We start from the raw sequence: 16,632 nt of genomic DNA on the forward strand, positions 1-16,632 counted from the left end.
CTTATTCTCACTTTTGACTCCTCAAAAACATCTTTCACAACTTCATAAACATTTATATTAATAACTCTCAAATTACTTGTTCCCAGAATTAAATCCTTTTTTAAATTTCAGAGCTGTATTTTCCAAATCCCAATTAGACATCTTTAACCTTTATTTCTTCAGATGCCTCACATTTACTATATCAAAATCACTCTCATCTTCCTCTCCAATCCAGCATTCCACTGGCATTTCCTTTCTCAACTAGTAAACTTCATAAACCACCCTCTTCAAAAAGAGAAACCTCAGCTATCTTCAATTACTTTCTCTCCTTCATTCCACACTCAGTTCAATTCTATTTCAACTTCTTAAAATATTATTAAATATCTACTATGTACTATATGTCTTATTAGATGCCAGTGGGGGAAAAAAATTAATAAGATACAAATCCTCTCATTTTTCTCACCAAGATGTTGTTCAAATTCATTCTATCTTCTCCGTTCCTAGCACCATAGTCTTTGTATAGTCCTTCACGTTCTAACTCATTTTCATAGCTCCAATCATTCCTCTTCCCTCAAATCTCACAATAGAATTAGTTTTGTTTTTTTTCTAAATCTCAAATTTGTTCATTTCACCACCCTGTTAAAACTATCAACGGCATAATTAATGTTAATGCCAAACTTAAAGGGCTTGATCAATGATTAGGAAGAGTCTTTTTCTATCATATTTATCAGCAAGCGGTATTTCAACATAATGAAAAGTTTTAAAATACTTATTTATTTTGGATAATTTATTTTTATTCAAAAAGATAAATCTGTTTTGTATATAAAACTGACACTGCTTATAGAAAAAGAAACTAGCAATAAATGTACTCAATGTATCTATTTATAGAAATTAAACCCAAATCTTAAACTCCAAGTAATCATTTTGACCCATTGACAATTATAGAAAATGGACAATCTGAGCTAATTCTTATAAATACCTATAGTGAAAATTTTCCTAAACTGGTTCTCGATACTCCTTTCAAATTTAGAACTTATTTAAACTTAACTCTAATTATGTAGCCTTTTTATATTGAAGTAGGAATGAAAATCTGAATGTGATAGTATAAGGAAGAAACATAGTTTCTAAAACGACTTGAGCATCAAAATGTTTGTGCTGTTTTACACAAAGTTTTAATGAAATATCTACGTTAGACTAAATAGGGTAAAAGTGGTAAAGGAAGTGTAAGAGTATGCTTTGTTCTGCAACCACTACTGGGCCCAACTTTGAACTGCGTATTTACCTTTGACTAGAATAGACTCAAATACCCAGGATAGACCCTACACTTTTGAAATCTATTTTCTAAGTAAAATAAGATTTATTATCAATCTTCAGATATATTCAGGAAAAAGTTATTTCATAAAGAGATATTGGTATAAAAGATTTTGCTTCAAGAATTGATAACTACAAGTAGGTCATACTTAATTTTAAGCTATGTTGCCTATTAGAGAAAGATATTATAGAAAAAAACCTAAAGAAGAAATCAGTGTTGTGGCTTCCTGAAATAATACACACACATACATACACGTACAATCTTAAACTCTTCATCAATGACTGAATTTTGTTTATGCATAAAAGATATCTTACTTGAACAGAAAACTTAGACCTAAAATTAAACCTGAGGTTTCATTCATTGTTCTACTAATAATGTAGAGTTTTAAAAATAGCTCTTACTTTCAAAAGTCAATGCAAACATTATCAAAAAGACTATCAAAAGCAAAGCCAATGAAAATAACAAAAAATTTAGACTTACTTTCCCTATTTAAACCACCTATGTATGCATGTATGTATATGTATATGTGTATGTATGTACATATATACATATACATTTTTCTTAATGTGAAGAAAGACATTTACATTGTGAATTTATTTCCCCATCAGAAATTTAAAATTAAAACATCTACTTACCAACCCAATACAGTTGCTTAAAGCCACTTTAGTTGTACTATGTTGATCTTGCAAGTATCCTGTGTAATGACAGTTGTCTAAAAAATCATGTTTCCACTGGGGTCCATCTTTCCCCCAGTATTCTACGGTAAAATGTTTGGACACAAAATCTGTGTTGAGAGTCAAGTTTAGGTGAAAGTGCTTGCCATAGGCTGAAAGTTTAAAAAATAACTTAGATACTGCCTGCTGTGGATCGATAGGGTCCATACTCCGTCTTCTCCTGGAGTGTTTATCATTTTTCACAGTAAAGCTGAGGAAAGCTCCATTTTGATCAACCCTTATTGGAATAGTTAGCTGGTAGTGTTCTAGATAAGTCAGGAATTCCTCTTTGTAATCACAAGGTAGAGAATCCAGAAAAAAACACATGGAAGAAAACAAAATTTAACAAAGAAGTAGCAGTATAAACAACAACTATATCAGTTAACACCGTGCATCATCATGTGTGAGGCATCTAAAGATGAAATAAGTTCCAATTATTTCACTCCTCAAAATAACATTGTTTTAAAATTATTTCGAAAGACTATTTTCCTTTTTTAAATTTAATTTTAAAAACATGGATTCTAAGAGCTAAATTCTGCAGGAAATATGAATATTTTATATTGAAATTTAAAACAGTGAAAAATACACATATGTAAAAGAGCAGAATTTAGCTCAGATAAAATATGCTTGTTGAAGTTATCCAAGAGAGTTTATACAGAATCTCTATAGCTTTGTAGAAAAAATTTTAATAAATCATCAGTTGAAATGTAAAAGACTGTAGGCACTTTGTGAAACAGTCTGGCAGTCCTTCAAAAAATTAAATTTTTTGAAATTTTTTTGTTCAATTCAAAAGATTAAACATGGAACTACCATCTGACCCACTATTAGGTATATACTCAACAAAATGAAAACACATATCCACATAAAAACTTGTACATGAATGTTCATAGCGGCATTAGTCACAATAGCCAAAAGGAGGAAATAACCCAAATATCCAACTGATGAGTAAATGAGTAAAATGTGGTATATTCACATAAGGGGATATTATTCTGCAATAAAAAGGAATGTAGTACTGATACAAGCTATGGCATAAATGACCCTTCATAATAACAGCTTCATAATCAAAGTTCATTGTCTAACATTATAAAAACATGCTAAGTGAAACAAACCAGTCACAAAAGACCACATATTATATGGTTCCATTTATATGAAACATCCAGAATAGGCAAATCTCTAGAGACAGCAGAGTAGAGGTTGCCTAAGGCTAGGAGTGGAGGATGGTTTGAAGGGAATTTGGGAGTAACTGTTAATGGGTACAGGGCTTCTTTTGGGGATAATGAAAATGTTCTAAAATTGATTGTTGTCACGGTTGTACAACTCTGTAAATATAATAAACCATTTGAATTGTAAATGAAACTTTAAGTGGATGAATTATATGGTATATATGTATCTCAATAAAGCTGTTAAAATCATCAATTGACAAAAAATTCAGAACATTATTAAATATAACTTCCTCACTTAGGCATAGTAAATATTACCAATCTACCATCTCAACCATATCTTTCTTTAGCTAGGAAAACCAAATGTCTGCCTGATGCCTCACTGTCTGTATGTGGAGTTCACCCACAAACAGAAACCATGAAACCATGATCAAATTGAAATAAATTGAAAGATAGCATTTATTTTACCTCTCATGAATAAAAGTTCATACTAAATGCTATGGTGGCTTTGTTGATATACTTTGAAAGCCATATTTTATACATATGGATTTCTAGACATCAATCTGTAATAGCCTTGAAAATCTGATTCATCAGCACCGAAAAATGATCTGTCACTACACATTCATGGCAGGAGAATCCAAAAGATATGCTTTCAATAATTCTACAAGTTTTGGACCGATCCATGGAAAACAAAATGGCATTCGCTCCTGGGACCTCTCTGTTAAGAACTTTTCTATGACATAAAGTTCAATTCCATAGATGAAAATCATAGGGACCTGTGGATTGGAATTTGAAACATTGAACTTCTTACATCTCTTACTTTTTTACCCAGGTTTTAGTGCTTAGATCAGAATTCTTAAGTTAGGACAAGCATTTTTCCACTAAGGGTCCATATTAGAAAAATCTCATATCAGAATTTGTCTGGTTTCTTGTTCATTCATAACATAAACCTTTGGATCCCTTTTTAACATGACATTGCCTATAAACCTTAGCAATGAATGAACCTATTAAAGTTTAGGATTCCGAAGAAGAATGAGAGGCCTGGGTCTATTATCTTCTGAGAAAGACCAGGCTAAAATCCACTGGATATTAAATACTAGTAGAACAAGGTAAAAAGGCTCCTAGAGCCCTTAACATTTATGAAACAAGCACTAAATTGACATAGCAGGCTTCTTCTCCTATCATTACATATCCCAAAGAAAATATTCACCCAAACTAAACATTCAGAATCTTTTCTTATCAGATAATAACAATAGTTTTTGTCAGTTTCAAAAGCACAAATCCTACCTTGTGAACTGTATGAAAGCCTGTGGTCACTATGAAATTCCGATGAAGCCATGATGAGGCTCAAAATCCAGGCCAACGTCTTCCACAAAATTTCCATAATTTAGAAAACTGGATGATTTTTTGGAGGGCTACCTATGTGCTAGAGAGTCAATACCATAGCAAATTAGTTATTAGATGGTCCACTGTTTAACAGGTACTTTTTCCAACATCCCGTACTTTCTTCTATATCTGGATTCATTTTTCTCAATCCAAAATGAAAAAATTAATGATGGTAAAATTTTCATAAGCAAAGCATTAGGCTGATTAGTTACTAAAGTATGGCCATTTTTTAACCTAGAAAAACAAAAAAAATTTAAGTTAACTGAAAAAGATCCTGAATGCACAGATCTATATTGCTGAATGCTTGCCAAAGGACATACACTACAAAATAACTTAATATAGTTAAATTAGACCATTGTTGTTCTGTATAGTCTAAATAAAATCCACAAGACTAAACACAGACTTAGAAACCTAAATGTTTAGCAGGATAATGTCAGAGCTACTTAATAATCAAAGAAGGAATCTGAAGAGAAATCATAAAAATTCTTTTTTAAAGAACTTTGAAGATTATGTGTGGGTACAGTGACTAACCCCTTTTGATAAAAGAAAAAGTAGACTGACTTCACAATCAAAGTTCATTTTATGAAAGTGTGAAACAGTATGTGATCCTATTCTGTAACATGCTTTTTAGAACACACATATCCAGAGATTGACTTGTTGCTTTATGAGGCACCTATCATTTCTTCTTACAGAGTAGATCTATAAACACATAGTGACATTTAGCTGCTGTCTGAACACTCAGACAGTAACACAAACTAAACTTCTAAAAAAGTTGAACCATATTTACTGTAACCTTTGACTTTATCTGGAAGTCTTATATATGACTCATAGGGCAACGCATGTAAGACAACATCAACTATCTAGAATCTAACTGAAAGAAAAAGAAATCCATTTTCTGAAAAGAAAATCATTTTAAAAAATTCATTTCAAGTATCACAACAGATTTCATGTTCTATCTCATGTACTTTCCTTTCGACTTACCACCTCACTCAGAGTCCATGAATTCACATTCTATACAGAAAAGTAGCATACTTGGCTACCAGATTTCCCAGCACACAAGCACTTAAAAAGAAATTAACAAAGGGACTAGAACTAGCTCACTAACAGCACAAAACTGACAAAAAACTAAAAAAGTAGTTTTAAAATCCCAAATCAATACAGCTTGGGACACAGGCAAACAGTCCTTCTATGGTTTAGCAGTTCCTATTGTGCATATGACTGTTATAGCTCAGTATCTGATACTCAAAATACTATGCCTGAGTCAGAAAGAAAAGGTTAAATTACTCTTAATATGATAATTTACTGTTAAGATAGAGAAGTACACAAAAGATATTCGATTTTAATCACACATCCCTAATATATGGCATTATCATATAATAAATGCTTACATATTTATTGGTTAAAAAAATGAAAGAGTAAATGAATAAATAAATAGTGGTTAAAATAAAATCACTTTAGGCTTATAAAAGTATATTTGTAGTTAACTGGAAAATTAACGTATGTGGAATACTTTCACTCCCTATGGTGCTAGAAATATCAGTTATTACAACATATAAAACAACCACAACTATTTAAAATTCCTTGTCTGTCTCTACAAGTTATTAAACTGGTAAACTTTGAAAAAACTAATTCATAAATCAACAAATATTATCTTCCTATGTTTTCAAATGATGTTATTACAACACAGGGATACAGAAAAGATTAAGACACAATCATTACTCATAATCTAAGTAATAAGGAAAAAATTCAAGGCAGACTGACATATGCCATAAAGCAGTTATGAAAAGGTGTTATAGGAGGTCAGATGGGGGAGATGACTTCTGAATCAGAGAAAGATGAGTCAAGGAAAGTTTATCAAAAAAGTAGCCCTTGAGATAGGCGCTGGAAGATGTCAAATTGCTAGGGACAGTCATTACAAATTAAAGAAATAGATTCTACAAAGTCTAAGTGGTAAGAAAAAAAAAAGAAAATATTAGTAATAATAGTAAGTTTGGTTCCTATGCAGAAGACTAACAAGTAATATCTGGAAAAGTAGTTTAAGTTCAGACCAAAAATAAAGAGACTTTTAAATATGTTACTTCTTTTAATATTCATAACAATCTTGTGAAGTAGGTATTACTGCCCCTGTGTCAGGCAGACTCCAATGATCCTGCTTCCTGATATTCACGCTCTTGTGTAATTCCCTTCCCTTAAGTAACTGGATCCTTTCCAACTGAAGACCTCAATGTGAAGGGGATGTCACTTCCGTGATTAGATTACAAAAGATTCTAACTTCCATCTTACTAGTAGGCTCTCTCCCTTGTTGACTTTGATGGAGCAAGCTGCCATATGGAGAGGCTCACGTGGCAAGGAACTGAGAGCAGCCATCAGATAACCACTGGCAAGGAACTGAGGCCCTTAATGAAATAGCCTACAAGAAACTTAATCCTGTTCACTAATACAGAAGGCTAGAAGCAGATCCCTTCCCAGTCGAGCCTTCCATGGTGACCCCAGTGCTTGCCAACACCTTGACTGCAGCTTCATGAGAGACTCTGAAGTACCCAATATAGCTAAACCATGTACAAACTCCCGAACCACAGGAACTGTAAGATAATAATGTGTGTAATTTTAAGCCACTAAGTTTCAGGTATCTTTTTTTTTTTTTTTTTTTTTTGCAGCAATTGATAACTAAGACTGCTGCCAATTTATAGATAAAGAAGTTGAAGCCCATAGTAGTCAGAAAGCTAGAAAATAGTAGAGCCCAGAGTCATACACAAAGTTACTTGGCTCCAAAGTCCAAATTCTTTCTACTACATCACACTTACATTTTAAGGCACTCTAACTTAAAAATCAATAGCAGTTGCATACAACCAGTATGAAATAAAATATTCATAAAACGGTATAGGTTAATTAATGTGAACAGTGTTAAGCAACTTTATACACAATAACTGTTTCATCTCAAAATTACCTCTACAATGATTTAGTCAAGACAGCAGACATACGTATATCCTTTCTCAGGCAAAACCCTCTATAAAGAGATTAAGTCACACCATTATTCAATAACAGTAGTGAAAATAATCCAGTTATCTTGATTCCCAACCTACTACATACAGTTTCCAACTCCATAATTGCTTTTTTATGAACAACATTCACTCCTCATTGCTTTAACTTTTTTCAGATCAACTAAGTGTTTCTATAATAATGTCCCACATTAAATGAGTCTCTCCTATATTTTGAAGTAATTTTCCATTGAAGAGGAATACATAATTGACATTTCAGTTAATTATCTAGTAGTGATGATAGATTTGTATTGAATCATTCATCCTTTTTTTCCCTATTTTGCTGGGCTTTGAAACAAATGACAAATTTACAATATAGTTAGCTGAGTTTGCGGAACAATTCTTTTCCCCCTCGAAAAATGTCCTGCTCTTGACAGTTCTGTAACCTCCACTCTTACCATTACTAGCACTGTCCTACAAACACCCAAGGTAAGTAAACCAGTAGCATTAACAGAACAAGTAATCTGTAACTACTTGGCCAGAAGTAGACTAACGTTTGATTTAAAGGCTTATAGTAGAAAGGGCATTGGTACATAGCAGAAAGCGCAGGAGCTCTGAAGTTAAACAAACCCGCTGCGATCTTGCTTCCAGCACTAGCTACAGTATCTGGCATGTGGGCACTCAATAAATTTGAGTTTCTGTCTCCTTTCTCACTCCGCCTTCACTCCCCACTATTTTCAAGCCTCCAGTGTCAGTGAAGAAACTTACCAGTGAGTAAATGAGTTGGCTCATATTCAACTAATATCAACAATAACTAACATATCTAACCACTTTTTGTCACCTCACAATAAAAGTGAATGGGTAACTTATTTTCTGACACTTGCTGGATAGCTTAATCTGCTGGAAAGCATCATCAAATATGTATAGGCACTGACTTTTCCATAGTTTCCAAAATTCAGGCTAACATTAAAATATTACATAACTCTCCAGAAATCATAAGGCATTAACTCTTTACACTGTACAGCAGAAACATTATTATGTTGCGGAAAGCTCAAAGGCTTTGAGTCCTGGCTTGACTTCAAGTTCCTTAAACTCTGTGAATCTGTTTCCTCATCTATAAAACTGTGATAATAATATCTACCTTACAAAGACTTGTTGAGAGATTAAATTAGATTACACATGATGTAAAGTGTCCACACACTTCACTTTAATGACTAAACAAATATTCGCCCCCCTCTCCTCCTTATCTGACTCATCACTTTTCAAAAGCTTTCTTTCAAAGATAGTTTCATGTTCCTGCTTCCCTCAAAAATGTGGAATAGTTAGAAATGATGATGGAATCAATCAACTACTTTGTATTGTCTTACAGCAAACAGTAAAGAATTTAGGTCATGATAACTGGGTTTATGACACTTGAAATTTAAAAACAGAATCAAAACTGCCATTTTACTTTTATTTCACATATGCTTCTTTCCTAATACAAATGCACCAGCCAGTAAAGGGATCATTTACCTGCTTCCATGGATCAAAGCTATACTAGCTAAGCAGAAATAAGATCAGACAACTTGCACTGCAGTAATTCTCCCAGTAGTCTGCCCTGGCTGAAGGGTACTTACTTGTCTTTTTCCTCTATCATCTTTACTTCCCACTCAAGTGATCTGGGAGTAGCCAAGGTAATAATTTCCTCTCCTGAGCTATTATTATGGAGCTAAAGAACATGTATAACATCCTTCTCAACTTCTTTCATCCATCTTAATTCTGTTTTGTTTTGTTTTGGTTTTGGTTTTGTGTTTTTTTAAGGCTGATCTGGTCTTCACAGAGGAAGCAATAATACTATGCTCTCTTCAGATATTTAATTTTTATATGTGTAAATTAATGTCTCATTTCATTTTCCATTTATTCTCTCAACAAATATTTATGGTTTTATACTATATGCCAAGGACACCACTAAGCTGAAAGTACAAAGGTTTTCCAGATCATTTATAAACTTTGTGAGATTGGTTTCCAAGGAAAGGTGTAATTAAACACACTCAAAACTTATAAGAAAAGCAAATGAGCCAAAAGCAAAACTATAAAACATCATTCTACAAAAATCAAGCCCTAAATTACATATAGTCCCAAACTGTTATTTCCAACCCCCCAACCCCCCACTGATGGCAAGTTAGATATACATTGTATTATAACTTCTTTCCTGAAAAACAGAAATACTTTTTTCTCATGAGGTTAGCTCAAAATGTTGATAATCAACTATGTCTTTTGGTATAACCAAGAGAGCTATCAACCTTTCCACCATTTTCCTCTTGCCCCCCCACCCCCACCCCAGAAGTGTTCTGAAGATGTGCTGTTAACTCTCTTAACATGTTTACTCTCTTTATTGTCTCACAAAAGTCACACACAGGGTAAGATCTGGCATAGAGACCGTCCTAAGCCACTAAGAGCTACTAGTGGTTGCTAAGGAAATGAAGAGGAAGTGGTAAGAGTAGACAAGAGTAAGAATTAGTCTCACACATATTGGCTCAGACATGAAAAGTGTTAGAATATTTCAGGTCTTGAGGTTAGAGATTTTTCTCCTTGAGAATTACAAAAATACTAACACCACAACATACATTTCATTTGCTGCCATTTGTGGCAAATGAATGAATTTGATTTGTTTGAAATCAACTTATTTGCTTCTTTACGCTATTCTTCAAAAATCCAAAACACCAATGATCACGTTTAAACACTAAATTAATATAAACCAGATCTGCAGTTACCACTTTGGGGAAATACAGGAAAACAATTATCTCCAAAATTAATTTTCTCAATTTCCTTCAACTACACCAGTTTTATTTTACATTTCTTTCCCTGCAATGAATTTTGAGAACTGTCATTCCCACATCTAAGTTTCAGGCCAATCAACATAAGCTAAAAAGAGCAATAAAAACAAAAGAAAGAAAACTAGTCCAGGAAATTTAAACATAAAAGAATATGTTGAAAATCACACTCCAGTGTCTTTTTAAAAGTTCCAAGCAATGGTGCAGTTATCCCTTTCCTCCCCCCACTTCTGTACACCCTCACGCCCCCCAACCGTCCCCCCCACCCCAATCCCACTTCGCCCAGACAGAGGGTAACAGTCTGAGCTGCCCTGGTTGAGTTGATCCTAAAGTTAACATTCAGCAGCCCATTTCCAGACAGCAGCGCTAAATCTATTTGGATAAAACGCGTGTGACCCAGACAGTTGGCATTTGGCCCAAACGCGTTGCACCGGCAGCTCAAATAAAAACAAGAGTAAGAAACTCACTCTCTTGTTCCCTCTCAGTGCGCTTTCTCACTCTCTCGCTCTCTTTTCTTCTAGTACAACAAGGAAAGAAATTACCAAAGACAGGAATTGTAGTACACATTATCAGAAGGCAGCTTTCCAATAACCCCTCCAGCACTCACCCCCCGCCCCCCAAATCTCTGAACTTTGATCCTATGTACCATATATACAGACATACCCCGATATTCAAGGCTCCGGAGGGTTATGAGTCTAGCACGTCCCAAGTGGCCAAAAGTAAATCAAAAACACACGCTACCATCTCTTTGATTAGCCTATTAAGAGCTTAACATATCCTAGAGCATCGGGGCTACAGCTAGCACATTAATTCTGCCCTCTGAGCCCAGGCATAAACTATGCACTTGTCTGACTATTTAAGACACTGACATGAAACTATAAAATGCAGAAGGTTTTTCTTTAAGAAAACTGGAAATCGGTTTAAAATACACATCATTATTACTTTCCCGATTACTATTTGGTGATGAGTTAAAAGACCACAATAATCATAATAAAGTCATACTTCACAAAACATGTCTATTCGTATAATAAACGTATATATTTTTGCATCATAAAATACTTGCAAGACCCAGAATTCTCCAACCCCCCGACTAGTCTGGAGTTAAAAAGATTTCTATCTGTAAAATGAGTTCAGTCAAGCTCACTCATTGCCATTAAAAAAAAAAAAAAACACAGAAAAAAGTTTTCTACGCGTTATTCGGAAGACAAGCAAAGCACAAGTTTTAATTTAAAAAAAAAAACGGTTTCATTGAATATTGTGAAGTCTTCCTTACCGTTTTCATCTTCAAATTCTGATAAAAAGTAAGTTTCAAACAATAGAGATTGCACTGGACGACTCACGTACTCCCTCTCCTCTCTTAACTTTTTTTTTCTGCCCCCCTTTGCAAAGCCACAGCAGTCAGTTAGTTATTCTGCAGCCAGAATAAAACCCTATAGTCTGGCTAACCCTGGCTTTAGAGATCGGACTTTCTGATTTGGCAGAAAAAGAGATGCCTTCAATACATCCAGGCTATCATCCTGAGATGCTGCCTTTGCAAACCCCTTTTTCTCCCGCCCCCCACCTCCAAAAAAAGAAAAAAAAAAAAGGAAAGGAAAAAAAGAAAGGAAGGAAGAAAAAAAAAAGACTTATTGGGGGTGGAAGTGGTGCCCTCTCTTCCTGGACAGCTTAGTGCCTTTGCTATGCAAATAACATGTGAAGAGCATCAAAAGGTATCAGGAGAAAAGAAGACAGGAGGAGCAGGAAGGGCAGCAAAGTTTTGTTGAAGTAGCCCTCACTACCGGCCCCCAGCCAACTTGAATTGCAGCAGGAGAAAATTTTGGCAGCTTTTCCTCGGAGGCAGAGCACACTGACGTCAGTCTGCAGATGTGCCGGGCTGCGTCGGGTGCGCATGTGTCCTGGGTCGTCACGTGGAGGGGGAGGGGAGGTAGAGGTACAATCGGGGTAACTAACTACAAGCCATTCAGACGGGCTTAGACAATGTCAACTTTTCCACCCTGTGAATGAGAGAAATTCTGGCCCTTCTAACCTCAATCCCCTACCCCACTCCGCCTCTTTTCCTCCTCCTCCTCTAACCTCTTTTAGAAATTCTAGCCTGGTTTGTGATTAGTTGTTTCTTGGAAAAAAGAAGGGGGAGGGAAAGGATGAATGACTTTAGATGAACTAATGTCACTGTTAAGATCTCTGGTGTCCTTCTCCTTGGATTTTTTTTTTAAAGTCCACACAACAAAAATATTAAAAGTTGCACATAAACAGTATATCTGAAGAAATTTATAGGAAACTTACATCACTGGCAGATTTCAAGACTCGGTAAGCTACATGTGCACAAAATATCTTTCTTTTTTTTTTTAAATACACCTCCATGAGTAAAATTGCCACCAAAAGGGAGAGTAGACTAAAGTAAACTAAAACCAGCACATTTTCCATCTGATTACCGACTTCAGGTTATGTGGGGCTTTAAAAGGGAAAAAAAAAAAAAAGTGGGGGAGGAGGGAGCGGGGGAAGAGAGAAGCTTGCATTATTTCCAGATGAGGGTGAGACTGGATGCTGTTTTAAAGTGCAACCGGGGAAGGCTACAAGTGGAGTGTTTTTTTAAGTCTGTACATTGAATGAAATCTCAATGACTGCCCAAATGAAAATAAATCCGAAGTCAGAACCCCCCAAAAGGGGGGCGGGGGACAGGAACCCTGCTGCGATCTCAAGATAAACAAACAAAACCTCAAAACTGGTTCTTCAAGCTTCCTAATCCCACCCTCCCGCAGCCCCCGTTCCTCGCCCCAGCACCCCCTCCACACACACCAGCTACCAGTCTATACTTTAAGGATAAAACACCACTACAACGTAGCACTTTCACTTTCATTTGCTGGGAGAAAGCCACTGGCATTAAACTGAGGGGGAAATGCCCAAATATGTTTTCCATGTCCTAAGCAAGCAAACAAAGTCTGGCACACCAATCGGAAACAGGAAAAAAATGTGAAAATAGCTCAGGACAAATGTTGTCTTTCAGCGGTGTAATCTGCTGCATCATTTATCTGTCTCTCCCGTTGAGTGTAGGATAGGAAGAGGTTTAAGAGTTTCCGAGGTTGGGGGGTGGGGTGGGGGAATTGACGCCTTTCAATTCCAGGCGGTAGTTAACGCCAAGTCAATTTCCGATGGCCAGAACCAGAAACGGGAATTGGACCGGAGGGAAGGGGGTGGGGAGGAGGACCTTCTGAAGACCGGCTCTTAAGTTTCAAGCTTCTGCTAACATTATTGCTCATTTGATTTTTTTTTTTTCTTCCTACACCGGAGGTAGTAGGTGTAATTCTTCTGGTGAATACATGAATAGTTGGCTAAGAGAAGGCATGAATCAGACTGAGAACGTCCAAGAATACAGTTATTTCCATTCTTTTTTTGAGGGTTGAAAGGGGAAAGCATCTGTCCACAGTCAATAGTCCTCATCTTGACCTTAAATCAGTAGTATTTGGCTCAACGCCATGTAAAACATAGAAATACGCCCTGTGGTTGGCATTCACGGTTTTAAATAAAGGTGATTCATAGGGAAATGTATATATGTGTATATATATATTTGCATTAACATTCATACATGAGGTGGCTAATCTCGTAGCAATAATTGTAAACACCGAAAATAAGATGAGTGGGCACAGAGTGTTTTTGCATCAAACCATCAATTTAAATAGTTGTGAACCTTGTGTTTAATTTTTCAAAACTGATGGTGGATAGACACAGCCAACACAGAAAACTAAAGTGAAGGTGTGAGTAGTAATTATCTATATAAGCTATCTGAAAAGTTTTTATTCTCAACTAAGACAAACTGCCCTAGGAAACAGCAACATTGTAGAGGAGTTTATTTCAGTGAGAAATGGACTTTGGCTAATTACTTATTCAAAGAGTGCCATCCTGCGTCTAAACAGAGTAATGAAAATTTTCCAACAGATTCCTTTTCTCCAAATGACTGAGTTAAGTAAAACAGTATGAGTAAAGGTGAAAAATTATTAGCGTGAGTAATGGATTGTGTCGATTTAACTTTATATATGTGTGTGTTTGCATGTTTACATTTTACTTGCATTACAGAAAATTCAAACACATACAAAAGTAAAAAAAAAATCACATAATGAACTCCATCCAACATATCCATCATGCAGTTTCAACAAGTGTCAGCACATGATCGAGTTTTCCCCATTACTTCCTCCACCCCACTGGATTATTTTGAAGCCAATCCCAGATAACATTTCATTGCATCCATTAAATATTTACTTGTATTTATAAAATACGAGGACTAAAATAATAAATAACCACTATTACACCACTATTACTCTAAAAACAATAATTCCTTAATTTCATCAGATATCAGATTTCCTCAATTGCAAATAAAGGCTTTAAAAAAAACTTTTTATTGAAATTCGGATCCATATATTGAATTAGGTTGATCTCCTGTCTCTTTTTTTAAACGTTTTGTTGAAGTAGACTATGTATACAGAAAAGTGCATAAATATAAAACTTGATGAAAGTGTTCAGTCTAATGAACTTTCACAAAATGAACCTGCCCATGTAACCATATAACTTTTAATCTATTTCAATCTATCAGTTCCCCCTCATTTCTTCTTTATCTTGCAATATAAATGCTATATTAATATTTTGCCTTCTTTATACTATACACAGCACTTCTGTTAGCATGGAAATGTTTTAGTGCAATACCCATGCATTATTTCTCAATTGAATTATATGAAGCAAAGTTAAACACTATATGAATTTAAGTTTCAGTAGAAATTCTTTAAAGTTTTTATAATGACCAATCCTTTAGTCTTTGAAAACTTTTCCCTACAGCTTTCCCTTTCTTTTAAATGAAGAATATGGGCAGAGTACAGTTGACAACAAACCCCCTCCTAACACTTGAAAGAAAGCTGTGCCAGCAATCTTCAGAAGCCTAATAAATCTAAGTGAAGAGGGCCCTTTCGGGAAATCAAAGATGGAATAAATGAAAAATTGGGAAAGGAAGGAATATGGATGTATGCATGCAAGTTTATATGTATGTATTTCAGGGACTGAAAAACAGAAGCAACAGAAGTGTTTGAGAACCAGTGAATCAGGAATGAGAAACGTTTAGAGGTAAAAAATAACTTCTAACCTATAATTGTTCATATATTTGCATATATATTAATTTTTTTAGTTAAAACCAAGGCAGTTCTTAAAATTAGATTATTGCCTGTATTTCAGAAAAATGAGATGAAGAATTCTGATTTTATGCCTGCTTGGATTATTAAATTGGAGCAGGTGACTATCTCAAAAGATGATGAATTTTGAATTCTACCTCCCAGACATTAAAACCAGATTCAACACATTGAAACCAAATTCCATACGCTTTCTACACAATACACTTTATTCTTTCAATGAGACTGGATTTGAATTTGATATAGTGAAAATAAATATTTTCTAATTTTTTGAAGGATTATTGTAGGATTTCTTAAATAAGATACAAAAGCTCAAAGCATAGAGGAAAAGACTGATGAGTTTAACTTCATTAAATTTTTTAAAACCACTAAAAAGACAAGCGTGAGCCAGAAAATGGGATAGGAATTTGCAACACATGTAAGTAAAACGTAATAAATATCTAGAACATTGAAAGAACTCTCACAAATCTATAAGAGATACGAGTGCTAACATAAGAAATGTCCAAACCTACCTGTAGAGAATTTTTCATGAATTTGAGCCAAACTGACGACAATTGCCGGGAAGCAAAATCTCAACAGATTGAGAAAATTCTCTGGAGAATGGCAGTTTTGCAGTTTATTTTATACATTAGAATAAAAGGAGGACACGTAAGAAGGGTTACATGAAATCCATTGGTGGTAGATTAAGGGGGAGGGAGAAAGCAAAGCGGGGAAATCTCTGGGATTGGATAAAAAGCAAAATGGAGAGACACATACTTCTTTTACATTGGTTCATAACTAACATTTACAGGACAGTTCATAACTAACATTTACAGCACCTAGAGATGGTATGCGGGGAACAAGATAACAATAAGGGGTTCTGTGGTCTCCTGCTCTAGTGTGGGTCTGGAAAAGAAGATTACTCTGACATTTCAAGTATATGTTATCTTAGATGCAAAAAGACAATAGACAGGCTCACTTAAGGTAAAGATTAACCTTTGTCAAGGAAGCTGCAGGCCTAGAATGTGACTACCTGCCATAACACGCTTTCAGTTAGGAATTTTTATGTTCAGACCATCCTATGTGGTTACTTTTGGTCTCTGAATTGGTAGGTCAACCATGCAGGCCTCCTCTGAGCTTGTCA

The 16,632-nt window shown here is 35.1% G+C and overlaps 1 protein-coding gene across 7 annotated transcripts in view; it reads right to left on the bottom strand.

The window, feature by feature from the left end:
* The window catches only part of ADAMTS6 (ADAM metallopeptidase with thrombospondin type 1 motif 6), a 262,327-nt gene extending 250,100 nt beyond the window's left edge, over positions 1-12,227 (bottom strand). The window contains exons 1-4 of one of the 7 annotated variants that reach the window (XM_088796526.1): positions 11,615-12,215; positions 10,809-10,855; positions 4,452-4,590; positions 1,927-2,291 (exon numbers count right to left, since the gene is read on the bottom strand). In XM_088796526.1, the coding sequence (XP_088652652.1) occupies positions 1,927-2,291; positions 4,452-4,548 (462 nt within the window). In that variant the 5' untranslated portion in view covers positions 4,549-4,590; positions 10,809-10,855; positions 11,615-12,215. Of the gene's footprint in view, positions 1-1,926; positions 2,292-4,451; positions 4,785-10,808; positions 10,859-11,614 lie in introns of all 7 variants that reach the window. The other 6 variants (XM_088796527.1, XR_012495117.2, XM_019743866.3 and 3 more) reach the window with 6 other exon arrangements.
* Positions 12,228-16,632: the final 4,405 nt, after the last annotated feature.

Source organism: Rhinolophus sinicus, chromosome 3 (genome assembly GCF_057876585.1).
Source record: "Rhinolophus sinicus isolate RSI-liver-muscle chromosome 3, RSI-T2T, whole genome shotgun sequence".
Classification (NCBI taxonomy): Eukaryota; Metazoa; Chordata; class Mammalia; order Chiroptera; family Rhinolophidae; genus Rhinolophus; species Rhinolophus sinicus.